This window comes from Drosophila subpulchrella, chromosome 3L (genome assembly GCF_014743375.2).
Source record: "Drosophila subpulchrella strain 33 F10 #4 breed RU33 chromosome 3L, RU_Dsub_v1.1 Primary Assembly, whole genome shotgun sequence".
NCBI classification, from domain to species: Eukaryota; Metazoa; Arthropoda; class Insecta; order Diptera; family Drosophilidae; genus Drosophila; species Drosophila subpulchrella.
In genome coordinates, this window is record NC_050612.1 from 23,485,316 (window position 1) to 23,497,592 (window position 12,277).

The following is a 12,277-nucleotide window of genomic DNA, read 5'->3' on the forward strand; positions in this document are numbered from 1 at the left end:
AACGAGAATTTACAATAGTTAGAATATACGAGTACAGCTAATTAATTCTAGGCTTAGAAGCTTTTTAAGACTTTAATGCTCAAACAAATTGACAGTAAATTGCAATATAATTTTTAAATAGCAACATCTTCTTTACCCTTAAATACCCTTATCAGTTGTATGTTTTTAAAACTAAATAACATTTTAGCTCCTAATCTTTAGTGCGTTGTTGACAAACTTTTTTGAGGCTGTTGTTCTCGACCGTTCTAATCGTTCTAATTTATATGCATATTCCAGTGGGTTACTAATGTCGAGACAGTCGATTTATAATTAATTATTTCGGCGCCACTAAGCTGTTCGATCTGTCGCAGCATAATTCACATAGTCCGGCCGCAACGCATAAATTCGGAATATCGAAAATTCCCCGAATCCCATTAAGGCCCAGAACTTCTCTTGGGGCGTAAGCTTTATTGCTGGTTTAAAAGGCGGTTTTCCGGCTTAATCAATTCCTTATCTGTGCGCAAAACATATCAAGTTTTATAAGCGACTTCAGCTGCGCTTCATTTGGCAGCATATTAATGGCATGCAAATTTAATTTGACAACTTGACGTATTATGCCAATTCAAATCGAGATTCCAAGACGATTTGTTTTTTGACGACTTTCTTAGGTTTTTATTGGACCATTTGTATTGGCATTTCGCACGTGTTTTTCGGGAATTCCAGGGCGATCGGAACTGCAAACGATGGGAACTAGTTTTTAATGGAAATTTCAAAGATAATATAATATGTTATTCGGATATATCGTATAAGTCGACGCCGTCTGGATAACTGGCGCCAAAAAGTTTCTTTGCATTTGGCTAACGGCTATCAAGCGATCAAGCGATCATCTTTCTCTCTCGACTAATGATAAATGCCTTTGATGAATTTCAGCAAATTTTGTTTGCTACACAGCGTCATGGGAGTTTGTTATTGTGGCCCAGTATTTTGCTCATTTTTTTGGGAAATCCCCAAGCGCTATAAATTTCTTCTAAGCGGCTCTTTCTTTTTTGTTTGTTCTCCGTATCCATTTCGCTTTAGCATAAAATGAGATCCAACCGGATCTAGTTTGTCCAAGTCTTTGGCCGAGAAACATTTGAAGATCGAGCCCTCGGGAGGAGTGGAACTTTTACTGCCTGGCGAAAAGTGGCATGGTGACTACTGGTTCTACGCCGTTGCATATTAAAAGCTCATTCCGTCCAGCACATTAATTAATTTTTGATTTCTGATTCCAGAGGCCCCCGGTACGAAACAAATGGTGTTTTATCTGACGTCAATGGCCGATTTGATGTGCCCATCTCAACGATACGCCAACGCTAAAATCTTGGTCAATGCACTCTACATGCGCCCAATTAGGCGACCGATCAATCCAATCCAGCTTTCTAGCCAATATCTCTGCGATTCGGATCTCCGATTCCGAATTCCGTCAAGGTCGGCTACTTTCTCGGGCAAGGTAAGCAACATTTCTGGCGCCAGAGACGGGAGCCGCTGAACTTTGTGGTCGAAAAACAACGCTTTTTTTTGGGGTGTTCCCGTCCCGATCTCTCATTTGCATCAATTTACATCTCGGATTCCCGGCCGCGTAATTTAAATTTTAATTGTCGAATAAATCTCGCCGGTTCTTCGGGGTAATATATTCAAAGCATACGGCGAAAAATGAAATATGCATTCAGACGGTGGCACTAAAACTTAAATTGGCCCGAAAAGGCAAGAAAGTAAAGCCCGAGAACCCGATCTATAAACTTTGATGATGTGCTGAAAACTAATTGGAAGATTAGCCTGTCCGTCAATAAAAGACACCTCCCAGAACGGGAAGTCATAGTTATGTGTACTACACGTGCAGTTTATAGATCTCTAACGAGGATTACTATCCTACATTCCAGGGATCCGGAGATCATCTCTCGCGAAGCAAGTGCTTAGCACCTTCATGTCCAATTAATTTCATTACTGTTTGTATATTTATAAACTTGAACCTGCAAATGAGTAATGCAAATATTACGATCGTTGGGAATATTAGAACCCCGATTTTTGTATGCTCTATGGGATGTGGAGGCACGTGTAATTACCAAGATCATTTAGCATGAATCCTGTACCCCTCCTCAAGATTAACATTTCATTGAAGAACTGGATTCCGTGTTAAAAACAAAGCAATTCGCTGGTTGTTTTTACAATTCGGCTGCTAATTAAGTAAATAAAATTAAAGCGATCGGCAATCTCCGTTGTTTTTCATTAACAACCCATCAGGCTGGCGCCAAGCAAATTAACTTTGATTCCAAACGATTGGTTTTATTGGTTTTTTCGGAATTCCTGCGCAAATCGAAAAGAAAACAGGAAAATCGAAAGAAAACAGTAGAACAAAAGCATTGATTGAGTCAGCATTGTTGTGATTTTGATCTGGAGCGCAATCTACATACTAATATGTTTATAAAATACAATCAGCTAACTTGATTCATCGACGTTCTCCCGAAATTTGGCCGAAAGTTTTGCTTGGAATTAGCAACATTTTTGGACTTTGAGGCGTAAATGAATAACTTATTTGAGACGTATTCTTATGGCGCCACTGAATCAGAAAAAAATTGGAGTCCCCCAGTTGTTTACGGATTACGAAAATGCCAGTGAAGATGCGCAAAAGCAACTTTCAAATAAAAAATTCCATCTTTTTTTTCAGTTGAATGAAACATTTCCAACTGACTTGTCCGAATTGTTAAGCCAAAGGAAAAACGACAGGCAAAACGAGTCTTTAAATCAGAATTCCATTATAGTTTATACATAATTAAAATCGTATTTGTCACCCCAAAAATTCAATCCACCAAAAGGGGCGGTGGTTTGAAGACGTCCAACTCCACCTGGAATACCTGTTCTATTGTCTACCGCATGCCAACTTGTATCTCGATTTTCTCTTGCCAAAATATGAAATTTGAGTAAATAATATATATATTTCGTGGAATCCTCTTTGGCTTCTCTTTTGTTGATATCATCGAGGGCCCAAAAAAACGAAATATGATATTTCGGGAATGAACGCAATCAAAATAACCCAAATTCCACTTCCGTTTCCCATTTGTAGTTTGAACTTTGCCTGGCTACGCGCGCAAGATGAAAATCGGCCGACTATCTGAGGTTCCGAGAGTCCAGCGTTATAAACGAGATTTTACGACTTGTTTGCTGTCATAACAACAGGCTACCGGAGAAGAGTCTGCCGATCTGCGAAGATGAGCGGAGAATTAAGCCCGAGAGCCAGAAAGCCGGCGAAATATTTTGCTGAGCGCGAGCGACGAGGTATAAAATATCACGGCTCCATCAGAATGGATTTAGATTGAAGCCAACATTCAAAGCGCGCAGAACTCAGAAACAAAAACGTTATAAAAAAAATAAAATTCCAAAAGAAGATCCATAAAACGAGAAGAATCAGTGACAACAAACAAGTGCATCAAGTAAACAGAACTCAAAATGATCGTCAACAGAATCGCCCACCTGCTGGGATTGGGAATGATCTTGTTATTGCTGGTCTGGGAACCCACGCTCACAGAAAGCTATGCCCTGGGACACGCGAAGTTCGGGCGGATCGAGAAGTTCCCCTACCAGGTGATGCTCATTGGCAAGCAATTGTGGCGCAAACGCATCCTGTGCGGCGGAACTCTGCTGGATCGCCGTTGGATCCTCACCGCCGGTCACTGCACCATGGGAGTGACACACTATGATGTGTATTTGGGCACCAAGAGCGTTCAGGATACGGAGCAGTCGGGCGGATTGGTCCTGCGTTCCAACAAGTTCATTGTCCACGAGCGTTTCAATCCGGAGACGGCGGCCAATGATATTGCCTTGGTCAAACTGCCTCAGGACATTGGATTCACCTCGCGAATCCAGCCTGCCTCGCTGCCCAGCAGATATCGACATGACCAGTTCGCGGGGATGAGCGTGGTGGCCACTGGATGGGGCGCCATGGTGGAGATGACCAACTCGGATTCGATGCAGTACACCGAACTGCAGGTGATCTCGAATGCGGAGTGTGCCCAGGAGTACGATGTGGTCACGGCGGGAGTGATCTGTGCCAAGGGTCTGAAGGATGAGACAGTGTGCACCGGTGACTCGGGTGGTCCGCTGGTCCTTAAGGACACTCAGATGGTGGTGGGCATTACCAGTTTCGGACCCGCCGATGGTTGTGAAACCAATATTCCTGGTGGCTTCACCCGGGTTACCCACTACCTCGACTGGATTGAGAGCAAGATTGGTGGCCACAACGCCCCACATCAGCAGTACCAGCGACCCCAGCATCATCAGCAACATCATCCCCATCAGCACAGTGATAACAATCTCATTTAGGATGGGCCCTCCTCATAACAGCCCATCTCACCACTGACTGAATCTTGATAGCTTTATGTTTAACGGAAATTCTCCAATCTTGTGATATATCTCTCATTGAAATCTGTACATTGATTTTAGCTTTAACTATTTAAACATCTATATTTATTTTAGTTGTAAGAGTGACAGCGGATAAAATCAAGCCGCAAACAAAAAGAAAGCAACAAATGTTGCAAAATATAAAGAAATTGTATATGAAAAAATAAAAAACAAAAATAACAATAATAGCACAAAAAACCTGCTTCGGCTTTTCAGTCTGTTTAGTCATGCTGATTTTTGTGGAATTGGAATTCCCGCATTTTGGGGATCTGATCTCGACCGGCGATAATCGCCCGATAAAAACTTTTACGTCGCCAAGTGATAATTTCTGAGCGTTTAACCGTTTCGTTTTCTATCCAAAGTTTTCGTTTGTTTGATGTGGGTTTTGCGGGCCCCTCTACCTTTTACATAATTTACGAAACCCCACAATTATTGGGCATCATTCGAAGACCACTTATTTTACATAATATTGCCGTGTTGACTTTACACTCGAGTCGATCTTTAAGAACTCGAACCCACTCCAGTTCGAAGAGGAGCTGGAGATCCACACGGTGACGTTGGTTTGTCCCACTTGGAATTTAGTTCCGTGACAGATGGACGATTCTATTTCTACCAGTTTTTTTGGAAAGGTCCAAATTGACAAGATTTTCTTTCGGCCTTTGTTGTTCGAATGGTGTCAGTTCTATTTTGCTTTCAAACTGAAGTTAATGACGCACTCTTTCGTTGAGAGATTTATCAAAAATTGATATCATCTATTGGCCCGAAATATTTCTGATTTAACTCAGAAACCATTCCCCGACGGATTGAACATCTCTCAGACAGTCGATCAATTAACTCGATGACTTGCTCTAATTTAAACTCGATCTAGCAGTCATATAATTTATTATGACTGGAGCAGTTTATCGGGTGCAACTTGTTAATGTGTAGCAGATATATAATCACAGATTTTTGAAAGTTCCTCAATAAAAAATATATACAGACTAAGAGCTCTTCAATATTGGAAAGTAAAACAGTGATCTATATTGATCTTGAATTCGATTCGACTCCACAAAAAGCCAATTGAAATAAAAAACCCTACATGGGTGAGATATTTAGATAAATGAGATATTTAGCAAGGTGTTTAGACACGAAGTTAAATTAGTTCTACTCCCACAACAATCAAATGCTGCTGGCAAACTGGTTCAGTGAACTAAATCAGCTTCTAGTTTTTCGATAATAAATCACGTGGCTCTCACAGCCACATTCAAGGCAAATGTTTTCGATTGTTTTCCTTTCAAGCACACGCGCCCTTGGATCTTGCAATTAGTTTATGAATAATTGACCAGAGACTTGTTAAATGAAATCCCTAAATCGTGCCTAGACGAGATTAGCATTTTATAGCATAAATGGGAAAATTACAACCATTACTTAAGTAACTATCAGTATTTTATAATCTCTAGGCTTACAAACTCATTGTATTCCATTTTTTATGTGTAAATTTATTTAAAGCACTAGATCAATTATTGCTTGACTGCACGATTGAAGGATAATGCCATTAAATATGGTAACATAATATAGATTTAGACTAATTTATTTGGTGTTCAGCTTTCATTTGTGCTCAGCTTTGAGATTGTGGGATTCGCGCTAAAAAGTGCATTAAAAATGTTGCTTGCGTCGCTGACTTTGGTACCGGTTTCCTAATGGATTTCCATTTCACTAGCACTGGGCGGCGGCTTTCTGCTGCTTCTTTTTCAGCACACAGTCAATGGCCTGGACGACTTCCAAAAAGATATCATCCACGTCACGCTCGGCATTGATCTGGGATTAATAAAAGTCGATAATTAAAACGGCGACTTCTTTTTGGAATTGGATAATGCATTACTAACCGTCAGGGTCTTGGCATCGTAAAGTTCCAGGATGGCGTTGGTGTTCTGCCTGAAGGTCTGCAGGCGAGCCCTGATGGTCTTCTCATTATCATCCTCCCGTTTCACAGACGATGCAGCTGCACGCGCCAAAATACGCTGCACCATCGTGTCCTCAGAGCAATCGAAGTAAAGAGCCAAATCGGCGGGAGCCACGCGGACCTCGAACTCAACGCCCTGGTTCTTCTCCCGAGGGTACCCATCGATAAGGAATCCCTTCGAGCTTCCCTTGGACCGAACGATGGCGTCGTTCAAGAGCGACAGAACCTCATCGTTGGAAACCAAGCCACCAGTTGACATTATCTCCTGCAGTTTACGACCTTTGTCCGATCCAGAAGCCACCTATAAAATGGTATAGTAATTAGTACAGTTCCAAAATATTATACTAATTCAAACAAATAATAATAAAAATTCATCAAACAAGATATCATTTTTTTTTGGTCAGAAATTTCAGAACTACAATTTTAAATGTACGAACGTGATATAATTGCAAATTGATCATTATATCAATATCCTATATGTATAATACCATAATAATCATTTATAAACAATATAATTTCTAGTCAGGAAGTTATAAAATGGTTTTGCATACATCACATCGTAAAACAGATACCCGATTCAAAATTTATGGTTCGATCTACAGTTCGAAAACCATTACCAAGGCAAAAACAATATACTCGTGCCATCTGCAAATAGATAGCGGAACTATTCCAGTATTTCGGGCCAAATTACCTCATTGCGCAGCAAATCACCGCTGCTCAGATGTGTGAATCCGTATTTTTCCACAATTTTGGCGCACTGAGTGCCCTTGCCGCAGCCGGGTCCACCCAAGATCCAGATGATGGGGATTTCAGACTGCAAAGACAAAGATCGGGTTAGCAGTTTCACAACACCAAGGCGAGGAGACATCTACAATTTTAGCTGGGTTAGAGTTCACTTTTGTACGCAAGCTTAGTTGGGTTAGGGTTGGATTTCAAGGGAGGATTTTCTCTGGGTTTCTAAGAACGGTTTTTTTTTTGGTTTTGGTGAAGCGGCGGCCAGACAGAACATGCCATGTACATCAAGTAATCCTACATGGTAGTAGGGTATATATAGTGCCCATCGATTTGGCATCCGGAGGGGCTACTTACAGCGGCTCGTGCCCTTCGGAGCTCTTCGGCTCTGAGCTTCTCCACGGCTTTGAGCTTATCCTCGGCCTCCTTCTTCATTGCTTTTTGGTGACACATAAATAACTACACAATCGAGACAGTTGTTGGGGATGGTTAGATATCTCAAAGTTATAGTGCTATTGAACTACATCCGAGATGTTTCTGGCTGTGGTTAATATGTAGTTATTAGTAATTTGGGCACTCTGCCAGCAGCGAATAATCCCCAAATGTTTGCCGATAATAATGTTCACACAATGCTACACAGTCTTACGAAAAAGAAAAAAGTATCTATAGGATATAAATATTACATGGGCCCATGACATTGATCTTGAACAGAGACCACTGCGTAGCACATCATTGTTGTGTGTAGGGTGGGTAATCTAAAGCAATTGGCACCTCTTCTCCATTCGTTGAAATGGTATTGTTAATGTTTTTGTTTCATCAAAAAATATCCCAATTACCGTAAACAATTGAATCGCACCCGTGACCGTATAGCGTGTGTTTTATGTGCAGATCAGCTTTTTATATAGTATCCGAGGCCCCCGTCGATATTGGCCTGTTCCGCATTGTCGCACCCATCGAGAATTTGGGTGAAAAAAATATAAAAACTAGAGAATGATTTTGAACAGCTTGATAATGCTCAGGTTATTTGCTGGCACCTTTGCTTTTTTTCCTTAGATCATAAATTTAGTGCTTTTTATTTTCTCTGACGTTGTTTTTAGTTGGCTTTTCTCCTGGCACATTTCTACGCATTAAAATTGTTGCGTGTGAGAATTTATGATTTGCAAGCTTATTTACGTAATTTCTTGATATGTATATAAAGTAGTTCAGTGACTTTTCAATGTCATATCCGAGGATTGCCCGTGGTTAAAAATTCAGCACTAACCTGTACTTGGTAGTTTAACAGTTGCTTAGGTTCCCAAATGGATCAATTTTGATTAATATAATTATAGAACTCAAGAACTTAACACATGCTTTCTGCTCAAACGGAACTCGAAAACTATCCAGCTAACCCAGAGGAATTTTTATGGAACCCAGTTCTGACTCTTTATATTTCTTTTATAAGGTTTTTTTTTTGGTTTTTTCTTTGTTTTGGCAATTTAAGAACACGACGCGACTAAGGCCAAAACCGGCATGACTGTCTAGTTCGAGTAGCGCCAATAAACACATTTTAACTGCCTTTTGGCGACGAGGCTGGGGACTTGCTAATGAATCAAGCCCCGCCAGAAATTCCTGTGTAGCGGGCAACTGGTCATAAATTTATTCAAATCGGGATTTTGACGTCAAAATTCGACGGGGCTTGGAATGCGAAATTTCGGTTTTGTTTTTGTTTGTTTCGCTGAGTTGCTAATTTGTTTGGTTGTTTGTATTCCTCTTTTCTTTTGGGGGAATTTCACAGATTCGTAATCGTTGGAATTAGGAGAGGCTCTATTTATACCAGAGTCGTAAACAACGAACAGCTGACGGGTGATTCTCGGTGCCCACATTTCGCGGCTTAAAAAGCTTATATGTACCCCCAGGCCCCCCAAAGTTTCTTGATTGCATCGCTGGGCAAGGTCAAGTGCACTGCAAGTGGCTCAAGGTCGAGTTGAGTGTTCTGAATCTCTAATTTCGAGAAACCAGTTGGAGTGCCATCGGGATTTAAGTCATAGTGAGAAACTTGTGGTGTGTAGGTTACAAACAAATAAAAATAAATTGGGCAATAGGCAGAAACAAAAACACAAATCGAAGCAGAGCACCCGCACTGAAAACACTCACCATGATGATGATGTATACTAGATATACTCGTCGCTGCTGCGGGCCTTTGGCTGAAGAAATCGCGAGATTTTCAATAGTTTTTGGGTGCCGGATGCCTTTACTAGCCCTCTAGCCTTCCTTTGGTCGATTCTAGCCCAGATTCGATTGCTCCGCCCGACGATTTTCCACCACCCTCTGTGCTGCGTGTGTTGAGAGTGACTGAATGATAGGGGTTTCGATTCGATCCGATTCGGCTAACGGTTTCACTGCGCGTAGACATGAGCTTTCCTGCGAAGCTTTCCGACGACCAGTGCTTTTGTTTTGGCCCGTTCCACTTAAAACCCAAACTTTTCAATTCAAATTTTGAGTATAATATCTAAGGTGGGACCATCAAATACTGTTTTCATGGTAAAGTAAGATCCTAAAACAATTTAAATTTGATATCCGGCAGAGGTACATACCTAAATATTTGCATAATTCCGTATATAACAACACATTATAGCTCAAATCGTGATTACTTATTATTATACTATCCAGTTGAAAATTGAGTCGTACCATTTTCAAATTTTCTTTGGATATCTAATGAACTTTTTCCACTACATATTCTTATTATGATTTATGAAGTGATTATATCTAAAGCCTTCCTTCTAAGTAATAAAAACGATCCCTTAACGAGCTATATGCAATCTGCCATGCGGTTTAACAAACGTATCCATATTGACCCGAATTTCCTCAAAGACATTATCGGGTTGTTGGTCGGCATCGATTTTCAGAGTGACTTGTGCATATCTTTCCATCACCGCTTTGGATGAATCTATATACATAGATAGACTTGGGCGTCCTTGTACACCGGATTCCAAGGAACCTCGTTGACTTCCGGCTTCCTCGGCCAACTCCAAAGCTATGATCATAGAGGGCGTGCCGAACCCATCCTCCAATAGTTCCGCCTCCTCCAAATCGGCAGGGTATCTGGAAATGCATTAACAGATGTTTATAAATTTGAATCTAATTACCGTCTTGACTTACCCATCAATGACGAATCCCTTGAGTCCGCCACGGTGACTCATCAATTGGTGCTCTATCAACGGTAAAAGTTCTTTTAAGGGTACAGGTACTCCTTTTGATTGGAATTCTAAAAATTTTTGGCCAGTAGCGGTCTTTGATGCGATCTGTGCAGAACAGAACTTTAAACATGTATCGTTTAAAATTTGCGGTATAATTTACCTCCTGTTCCATCAATGCTATGGGATCAATATGCTTGTACCCATATTTGCTTTCAATTTTCTGGGACTGTGTGCCTTTGCCGCTGCCCGGTCCACCCATCATCCAAATTATTGGTGCATCCTGTAACGCATTTATAACAAATTAAAGGCGCTATTATAGCCAATATATACAAGTTTACCATTGTTGAACACAAATTTTGCCAAAACAAGACCTAAACATATAAATAACAAATTTTTTTTTGAAAGATTTCAAATATTTTGACAAAATTCGCTTGTTTGTTAGGTTGTTTTCCTTTTAGCGTTCTTTATAAACAATGTCTGGTAAACAAAATACATTCATGGAGCTTTGGATATATATTAACACGTACAATTTATTGAGGTGGCACATCCGCAGTATTGGTAATCATCAACCTATATAGTACAGAAACGCCTGTATCTGTTTGGACTCGCTAACGGATATGACGAGCAGTGGAGCGGTGTGATGATTTTGAATCTTGGCGATCTCGTCGTGGGGGGGAAATGCTGTCTGAGATGGGAGAATGATAACATTAAAATTTGGTGGCTTTGGTGAACTCTTCTTGAAACCCTCGTTGTGAAGATGCAAATCAAAGGTTATTTTCAAGGCTGATGGCTGAGTAGTTTTATCTTTGGCATCATTATGGCTTTTGAGTTGTATAACATCGAACTTTTCAAAGATCTCTTCAAATTTCGAATATGACAGTTCGTTTTTGAGCTGATCCACGAGACTCCGACCGGTTATAGAAAGTTTTTCTCTTTTACTGACTGGTTCTTCAATGGGGTTTTCATTCGCCTTACGCTTTCTTGAGTCGAATTCTAAATCGATGTGTTCTTTTGTAATCTTAGGAACTTCTGTCTTTTGAGATGTAATGAGCTCCTTGATATCTTCCATTCGTTTTTCTGCAACCGCGTAAAAAGATGATGTTTTAATGTGCTCTGGTACTGGTTGATTTCCCACTTTCTCCTTCAGCAGGGCCCAGATGCAATCTGCACTAGTGACTTCTTCAGGAGTTTTATCAGGAGGGTTGTGTCTAACAACTATGTAACCAGCTCGGGATAAGGCCGAATAAACCAGGTAGTTGGTGTACTTTTCACTTTCCAGCTTGCCAAGAAGGAGTACATAAGCTTGCTCTATTGAAACTACTGAACCGTAGTACTCAAGTTGTAGACGCCCCTGAAGATTATATTTTATAAGACTGGCTTAAATTTATAAGATGTTTTTATATCTCACCAGTTCCAATAAGAACATAGCCTCGTAATATTGTAAATACAGCTTTCCCTGCTCACTGTATCCAAAGTTTTCGAATTTACCATCTTTGCGTAGGACTTCTGCCACTTGTTGCTCATCATTCCAGATGGCCAGGGCTCTTCCTCCAAGTCTTTCTATGCGGGGCACTGACAGCTGAGCTCGCAAATGTTCTTAAATTTAAAAAATAAAAAATAGATTCCCATTTTCAATATATCCTTAACATTCCTTACCCTGCGCTCGCCTAAGCTCCTCAAGTTCCGTTGCAGTGCCCTCATTTTGGGTTCGTTTTAAACCTCCACTTTGAGGTTCAAACTCCGAGTGTCGATGAGCAATAAGCTCTTTGGCACTGGAATTACTTGATCTTTAGCCTTGTTATTAGGTTTTCATTCGGAAATTACCTTAAATATCCGTTTTTTGGATGAATTTCCACAAAATCCGAATCCAATGTTTTGGTGTCCATGTCAGTGTGACCGGAACTAGACCGTTAAAAATTACCATCAAATTTAGTCATGCAAAAATATAAACTTTTACCGATGTATCGATAAGCTTTTGGCGGTTTGTCATCGGGTTCGAATTTTTATACAATTT

General features: G+C 40.5%; 3 protein-coding genes across 6 annotated transcripts; 1 reads left to right on the forward strand and 2 right to left on the reverse strand.

The window, feature by feature from the left end:
• The first annotated feature begins 3,345 nt into the window (after nucleotides 1-3,345).
• Nucleotides 3,346-4,590, forward strand: LOC119554482 (brachyurin). Its single transcript, XM_037865407.1, has one exon. It carries the CDS (start codon nucleotides 3,463-3,465, stop codon nucleotides 4,333-4,335), a length of 873 nt encoding a protein of 290 aa, XP_037721335.1. The 5' UTR covers nucleotides 3,346-3,462; the 3' UTR covers nucleotides 4,336-4,590.
• Nucleotides 4,591-5,870: 1,280 nt separating this feature from the next.
• Nucleotides 5,871-9,421, reverse strand: LOC119554483 (adenylate kinase isoenzyme 1). Of its 2 annotated transcripts, XM_037865409.1 has the most exons (5): nucleotides 9,221-9,421; nucleotides 7,445-7,546; nucleotides 7,047-7,169; nucleotides 6,279-6,656; nucleotides 5,871-6,210 (listed from the first exon to the last, which is right to left on the reverse strand). In XM_037865409.1, the coding sequence occupies exons 1-5, from the start codon at nucleotides 9,221-9,223 to the stop codon at nucleotides 6,109-6,111; spliced, it is 708 nt and encodes a 235-aa protein (XP_037721337.1). In that variant the 5' UTR covers nucleotides 9,224-9,421; the 3' UTR covers nucleotides 5,871-6,108. The 2 variants fall into 2 exon arrangements, with proteins under 2 accessions (XP_037721337.1, XP_037721338.1); XM_037865410.1 differs by lacking the exon at nucleotides 7,445-7,546 and having other exon boundaries at nucleotides 5,876-6,210; nucleotides 9,221-9,417.
• A 369-nt stretch (nucleotides 9,422-9,790) lies between these two features.
• LOC119554481 (adenylate kinase isoenzyme 1) lies at nucleotides 9,791-12,164 on the reverse strand. Of its 3 annotated transcripts, XM_037865404.1 has the most exons (5): nucleotides 12,088-12,164; nucleotides 11,920-12,035; nucleotides 11,672-11,859; nucleotides 10,791-11,614; nucleotides 10,424-10,543 (listed from the first exon to the last, which is right to left on the reverse strand). In XM_037865404.1, the coding sequence occupies exons 1-4, from the start codon at nucleotides 12,147-12,149 to the stop codon at nucleotides 10,829-10,831; spliced, it is 1,152 nt and encodes a 383-aa protein (XP_037721332.1). In that variant the 5' UTR covers nucleotides 12,150-12,164; the 3' UTR covers nucleotides 10,424-10,543; nucleotides 10,791-10,828. The 3 variants fall into 3 exon arrangements, with proteins under 3 accessions (XP_037721334.1, XP_037721333.1, XP_037721332.1); XM_037865406.1 differs by lacking the exons at nucleotides 11,672-11,859; nucleotides 11,920-12,035; nucleotides 12,088-12,164 and adding exons at nucleotides 9,791-10,168; nucleotides 10,226-10,368 and having other exon boundaries at nucleotides 10,791-10,930; XM_037865405.1 differs by lacking the exons at nucleotides 10,791-11,614; nucleotides 11,672-11,859; nucleotides 11,920-12,035; nucleotides 12,088-12,164 and adding exons at nucleotides 9,791-10,168; nucleotides 10,226-10,368; nucleotides 10,602-10,753.
• Between the last annotated feature and the right edge of the window lie 113 nt (nucleotides 12,165-12,277).

What these genes read in the sequence shown, in the direction of transcription:
- LOC119554481 (XM_037865404.1), bottom strand. Translation starts at nt 12,149, where the DNA reads ATGGACACCAAAACATTGGATTCGGATTTTGTGGAAATTCATCCAAAA. An exon ending in CCAAAAAACGGATATTTAAG is followed by an intron (nt 12,036 to 12,087) that starts GTAATTTCCGAA and finishes AAGTAATTCCAG; the next exon opens with TGCCAAAGAGCTTATTGCTC. An exon ending in GGAGCTTAGGCGAGCGCAGG is followed by an intron (nt 11,860 to 11,919) that starts GTAAGGAATGTT and finishes TTTAAATTTAAG; the next exon opens with AACATTTGCGAGCTCAGCTG.
- LOC119554483 (XM_037865409.1), bottom strand. An exon ending in TCCGAAGGGCACGAGCCGCT is followed by an intron (nt 7,170 to 7,444) that starts GTAAGTAGCCCC and finishes TTGTCTTTGCAG; the next exon opens with TCTGAAATCCCCATCATCTG. An exon ending in GTGATTTGCTGCGCAATGAG is followed by an intron (nt 6,657 to 7,046) that starts GTAATTTGGCCC and finishes ACCATTTTATAG; the next exon opens with GTGGCTTCTGGATCGGACAA.
- LOC119554482 (XM_037865407.1), top strand. Translation starts at nt 3,463, where the DNA reads ATGATCGTCAACAGAATCGCCCACCTGCTGGGATTGGGAATGATCTTG.